This window comes from Struthio camelus, chromosome 19 (assembly GCF_040807025.1).
Source record: "Struthio camelus isolate bStrCam1 chromosome 19, bStrCam1.hap1, whole genome shotgun sequence".
Lineage (NCBI taxonomy): Eukaryota > Metazoa > Chordata > Aves > Struthioniformes > Struthionidae > Struthio > Struthio camelus.
The window spans coordinates 9,996,501-10,002,500 of record NC_090960.1 but is presented as its reverse complement, the minus strand read 5'-3'; the positions used below and the strand labels follow the sequence as shown (position 1 = coordinate 10,002,500).

At 43.5% G+C, this 6,000-nt stretch overlaps 1 protein-coding gene across 2 annotated transcripts in view; it reads left to right on the top strand.

Moving 5' to 3' along the window:
* TNRC6C (trinucleotide repeat containing adaptor 6C) overlaps positions 1–6,000 on the top strand; it is a 357,433-nt gene that overhangs the window by 117,762 nt on the left and 233,671 nt on the right. For both annotated transcript variants that reach the window (XM_068914208.1, XM_068914209.1), the window contains exon 3: positions 3,364–3,425. In XM_068914208.1, the coding sequence (XP_068770309.1) occupies positions 3,364–3,425 (62 nt within the window). The remainder of the gene's footprint in view (positions 1–3,363; positions 3,426–6,000) is intronic.

Genomic DNA, 6,000 nt, shown 5'->3' with positions numbered 1-6,000 from the left:
AGAGAAAATCCAGAATAAAAACTGGTTCAGTGGAGTAATATTGATGTTGCCGCAGCATTCTGCTGGGCAGACCCCAGCATTTTTCCTAGGGGCTTGGCAGTGGGTGAGGGGAATGATCTCTGGTTTGGGAACCCAGCTTTTTCATGCAACCAAACTTCTGTTTCCAAACGCCCGTGAAATCTGAGTGAGTCCTGTAAAGACACGATTTATCTTTCTAATGAGTTAAGGTAAGATTTAAATTACGCTGGGCATCTCAAACCAAACCTGGGAAAGTAAGAGGAGGCTCAGTTTACCCAGCTCAATCTTCTTTTCCCTTTACAAAGTATGTCCTTCTCACCTAGGAGTTCCTGTGTTTCCAGCTCTCTGAGCCCTTGAAGAACATTTCTAATTATAAACGAGTCTCTCTCAAATTTCCCGTTTTTGGGACTGCTTGAGCAGCGAGACTGGGGAGCTCAGGGCTGCGTGGGCAGACTGGCAGGGCTCTAAACTCTCTGCCGTTCGACACTGCTCAGAGCTGATTCCAAAAACATTAGTATAACACCGACAGCTGCCCCTTTTCCAAAGGAAATTTCCTCAGGAATATCAAGAGTGGGAAGGCTGAGGAGAAAAGTGCATAATATAGGCAAGACTGTTGAGTTTAGAAAGTTTTATAGCAAAATCAGGGATTTCGTTCATTGTCAGTAGCCAGCAGGCAGTATACGCGGCATGGATTTATGACAAGGCATACTGCTTTAATTTGGTTCAGGTCTAACAATTTGTCACCAAAGATTTGTAGGTAAATCAATTAATACTTGTAAGAGTTATTAAATTATTGTAAAAAAGTCAGGGATGGTATTGCTAGAGCAGCAGAAACTTATACTTCTCTCTCTGGAAAAACGCTGTTGACAATGCAATGAAACAGCCTGACAATAGCAGTGAACTCTTACAAAAGAAGAAGACCGAGAACTATAAATCCTGCACCACATTTCATTGCTGATTCATATTTTTAAATACCGCTCCTTCTCTTCCATGTGTTCATGGGATGTCCTCTCATTGCTAGCTTCTGGGGGAGGTACCACAGCTCTACATATAGTAAATAATATCTAACGGCATCATACTGCTTCACTTGCAACAACTGAGGGATCTTACCTCGTTCTCCAGAGCTGGTGAAAAATTGTAACTGGTGAATATGTCCTCTCAGTTTAGCATTTTATCTGCGTTTTTTTCAAAGTTATTACGAAATTACTGCTTTGGTGAATTGTTTGTGGCCTCTAGTTGGCGTCTGATGAGGTTAGAATGAGGATTAAAAACCTGAAATACAAGCTGTGTTGGCTGGCTTTTGATGAGATGCAGACACCTCACATGGGATTGTTTCCATGCGGAGAAAGCACGGTTCCTAGAAACCGGATTGCCGAGTAGGTAATAATGTGTCTGCGTTAAAAACCCTGCTCCCTCCAAAGACTCTGCAACATTTACTCTTGGAAAACAGTTCTGCAGACGTGAACAAATGAATCGATAGGGAAGCAAATGTTTAAAGAATATTTTTGAGGTATTTGCTTGAGTAGTAGGCTACTTTTTTTTTTTTTTTAAAACCTCTAACCACGTTTTTAGAGGCACTTAAGATGGCTACTATTACCGACCAAACAAGTCGGTATAGGCATCGGCAACAAAAGAAAGCAGCTCTCAGAAGCTGATGTTGAAGATTGTGCTGTTTGTGCCCTGAAAGGTCCTGTTCCCCAGCACACTGTGTATCGCCTTTTGTCACCTATCCGCTTCCCCTACTGCTGCTGGGTGACAGGCCAAATGGAAACAGAGGCCAAAGGGGACAGGTGCTTTTGGTAAATGTGGTCACCGTTAGAAAATCAAGGACTTCCCCCTTCTTGACTGACTTACTGGGAAAACAGGGAATGTTTTCCTCTTGAAAAGCCTACAGAAGTGTCTGCTCGTAGCCTTTAACAATTTGAAATTGCCCATTATAAAAGCAACTCTCTCACAAATGGTAATTCCTCATCCTGGCATATAAGTACTGAAAAGCTCCTAATAAATGTCCTTTCTCACACGCTCCTTGCACACAGAACTCTTAAAAAAAAAAATCTGCTAATTAATTTTAAGCCTCTTTGTGGCAAAGCCTAAGAACCGGATTTACCAAGATACCAGGGGGTCCATCTGGTGCAAAAAGCTCACTCCCTTGCCAAGGTATTTCTGTTTCAGTGAGAGGGACAGTGTGTTTCAGGCCTAGAAATTTCACATTGGCAGTTGTGTCAGTTGTACTAACTATTGGCATATTTCTTAATGTGTTGGGATGGCGAAGAGTCCTCTACCAGAAGCCAAAGTGTGTTTTTCTGTACTGCTTCCATATGTGGAACATGTGCAAGATGTCTTCTTCTTACGTTATTGCTTTCAAATAATGGTATCAAATTGGATGGTAGTGCCAGGTTTTAGAAGTGGGGTAAAAAAAGCATATTGGGAACCAGTAGAGCTTTGGAAGTTTTTTTTCCTTTCTTTTTTTTTTTTTTTTTGGTCCAGATTCCCTAGAAACTCTTTTAAATAAAGGTGATTAGGTGCAGCATTGAGTTATATTGCTATGAACTCTACTAAGCATGTCTGCGTTGCACAAAGGCGCACTAGATATCTCTGTAGTTGGGAGGAAATAAAAACAGGATCCCTAATGCCTTTGCCCTTCCCAAGACAAAGCAAGTTTGGCCAGGAAATGCAAAGACTTTGTAACAAAACTGATGGTTTTTACAGTGCAACAAATTCAGACACAGGAACTTCACGGTGACAAAGGACAAGGATGCAGGTCACTCTACTCCCAAAGGAAAAGCTCTTATTTTTCAGCAAAGGAAAAATCAACCAAGCGAAACAGTTTCTGCAACACACGACTGCAAGGCTTGTGTGCAGCGGCACATGCATGTACCCTTTTTATCTGTCCTTTTGCAAAAGTCATTCCTTGCCATTCATCACCTTGGTCACCCTTTCTTGCACAGTTTCTAATTCTGATACATCTTTTTCAAAGAGCTTATTATATCCTTGTTAGTGCAAACTGTCTGAACTCCCAAAAAGATGTGGTTTGGCTTTTGGTCTGGAGAGAGACAAGGGAAGCAGCAGCTCCAACAAGTAGAGCTACTTATTTTAACTGAATCTGTTCCCTTGTGCTGATTAGAAATACGCTTGCTCATGACAGGAGAAGAGTCTGCTGAATGAAAAAATAATATAAAGTGGGTAGAGAGAATTATTCAGGCTTTTAAGTGTGTGCTACGTGCATTGGAGAGTTAAAAATGTAAACATGAAATGCACTGTTTCTCCCCATGTAGGAACATCACAGTCTTCTTAGCTTAACTGCTCTTTGAGGCACTTTTGTTCTTTGTTTTCTCTGTCTTTCAGCAAAGAATAACCCTTCAAATAAGCCCTTACCAGAAAACAGCCTTTGAAGAAGTCAAGAGCAGGTAGGGATTTTCACTTTGGACAATATCCATGAGAAATGTTTGCTTGTGTTTTTGACGACGGGCTGTGCAACTGTGTGGGACCTGATCAGGAAGAGACAGACTAGTCCGGCATGGTCATTGCTCGGCTAGAAGCAAGCTTGAAGCAGACCTCTTGGCCTACCCGAATGCTGACATGAGGACCCGTACTCGGGGCCGCGTGTCCAGGTGAGTGCTGGCACAGCAGCCCAGATGCATGTGGGGTGGTGCAATGAGCTCGTTGGGTCATGTAACAGGAGGAAAGCCGCAGTACTCAACTGTAGCGTGAACATGGGACCTGCAATATGTCGGCCTCATGTTCCTCTCCTGTCCTATGTGCAAATGCCTGGAGTCAGAGAAACGCTGAGCGCTTGCAAGGGGTGAGATTCTGGCACGGCTGTGAGTTTGAGGGGCTGTGAGTTTGGGGCAGTTTATGAGCCTTGAATGCCTTATACGAGACTGACAGGTCTGAAGAGCTGGAGATATAAATACAGTCTGAGTGAGATACGCTCGGTTTTTCTTTTCTTCCCTTTTTTGCATGCTTTTAATGAAAAGATTGGGCAGGGAGAAATGCCCCCTTCCAAGTCTGTGCATACGCTATGTGTATAGAGTTAATGTACCTGCAAACGATGCAGAAGTATCATGTTTCTGTGTGGCACCCTTGAGGGGTTTAGCTTGAACACCTGGACTTTGAGAAATTGAATGTTGCAGCGTGTGTCATTTAAATGGTTATTCCAAATGTCTGAAATCTTAACAAGGCTTTTTTGCAAAGATGACCTGAAGTAATTTTCATTTTGTGCCTTCTTGCCAAAACAGTCTGTAGAGAAGCTGAAACTGTTCAAAAACTGGGCATATTGTTAACATTTAAGCAATTAGGCCATATTTTGTTTGAATTTTTAATCCAGCTCCAGCTATCTTTCCTTGGTTTGTGGTCAAGTCTAACTTTACCTTGAACTTCAGTTGTGTGAGATATGTTTAGATGGTGGCTGATTGCATGTGGTGGAGGGGAAAGGAGAGCTTTTACTGGACTCTTTTTTTTAATCTTAATGGGCAAACTAGGGCTGTATGGATCGGAGCAAGGGAGGGTCGTACACCTGGGTGACTCTTTGCCTGTTATATGATGCAAAGTGAGCACCACACCAAATGGTGCTAACTGGGGAGAACGGGCCTGGCAGCTCTCTTGGTGGACTGAACCGTTGTAAGCTGAGAAGGACTGCTGGGAAAAGCTAGAGCAGTTCACAGTGGACATGGAAATGGCCTCAAAAGACCAGAGTCATTAGTCAGCTGGATTTCAGAGCCAGTTAAAACTTCACTGCCTGTGCTTTTCCTTCTAGGACAAAGTTAAGAGGACAAAAATCAGTCATGTAATGGGTTTGCTTAAGGCATATGCTGACTTGCTCTACCCATACTCCAAGTCATCCAGAAATGATGCAAATATGCTTTGGGCAATGCTGACCTAATCAACCTGTTGAGAGACAGAGCTTGAGCTTGGTGCCAGCTTATCACGTTCTTGTTTCCTCAGGAGGTGGGCAAAGCAAGCGCGTGTCTGCCTGCAAAGGGCTATGCTCACAGTCCTGGGGTGATGGGTGCAGTATCAGAGTCTCTGCAGACCAAACACAGGCTGCGGAGAGTGTACCTAGAGAGGTGACAACTTTGCCCACTTTTTCTCAGCTTCCTGTGCCATATTCCTCTAGTTTTTGAGTCAGAAATTTGTCTGTCTTTTGGATAGGGGACCTGCTGTTAAAATGATGGTGTTGGATTTTTATGTCTGTGCCTTACTGAAGGCACAATTATTCATCTCGTTAGCTGGAGATTTGGTTCAGTAATAGGCTGCAAGCTCAGGCTTAAGTTGTGCTCTTCTTAGTGAGACACGCATATGTGTTCAAGTCACTGGCTGAATGTAGTTGCTGAAGTGTTTACATTTAAGTGCATGTGTAATTGCTTTGCCAGTTTAGTTGTAGATGCAGTTGTAGTCACTTGATATAACTGAAAGGAAACAGAGGTTCCTTTTCTTAAAATAACTCTAGGGCCTTTGCACTTCTCTGCACTCTGTTGATTATAGGAGCTGATACTGGAGGCTGCCAAATATGGATCAGAGCTGAAGCCCAAGAGCAGTGCAGAGCTGTCTGAGCGGCTGGGTGAACACTTGCATAGGTGTATCATTTTGGGGTGTGTTTTAGAGTGTGCATTTATGTATTGTTTTCAGCTCTGACTTGCTGAGGTCTGACACGACATTTACCTGCGTTCCTCTTCTTCCAGAGTGCCAAAGGGCAGCAGGTTCCTAGCACAAGCTGGGATGTCACTAAATGAGCAGTAAACGTGCTATAATAAGGCTCCTGCTCATTGCTGTCCTCCCTCTCCTGCAGTCCCCTGGAATGACACGGTGGGCAGACTTGGCAACAGGTCATGTAAGGACAGAGGTCCGAGGGGATGGCCAGATTGCCTCGGCTGTCTTTAAAGGATTTATCCCAAGAGGCAGCTGTCTGGTTTGAAATCCAACCAAGAGCCAGGTGTGATGCAATCTTCCTCTGCTGTACCCAGACACTCACAGGCCATGACT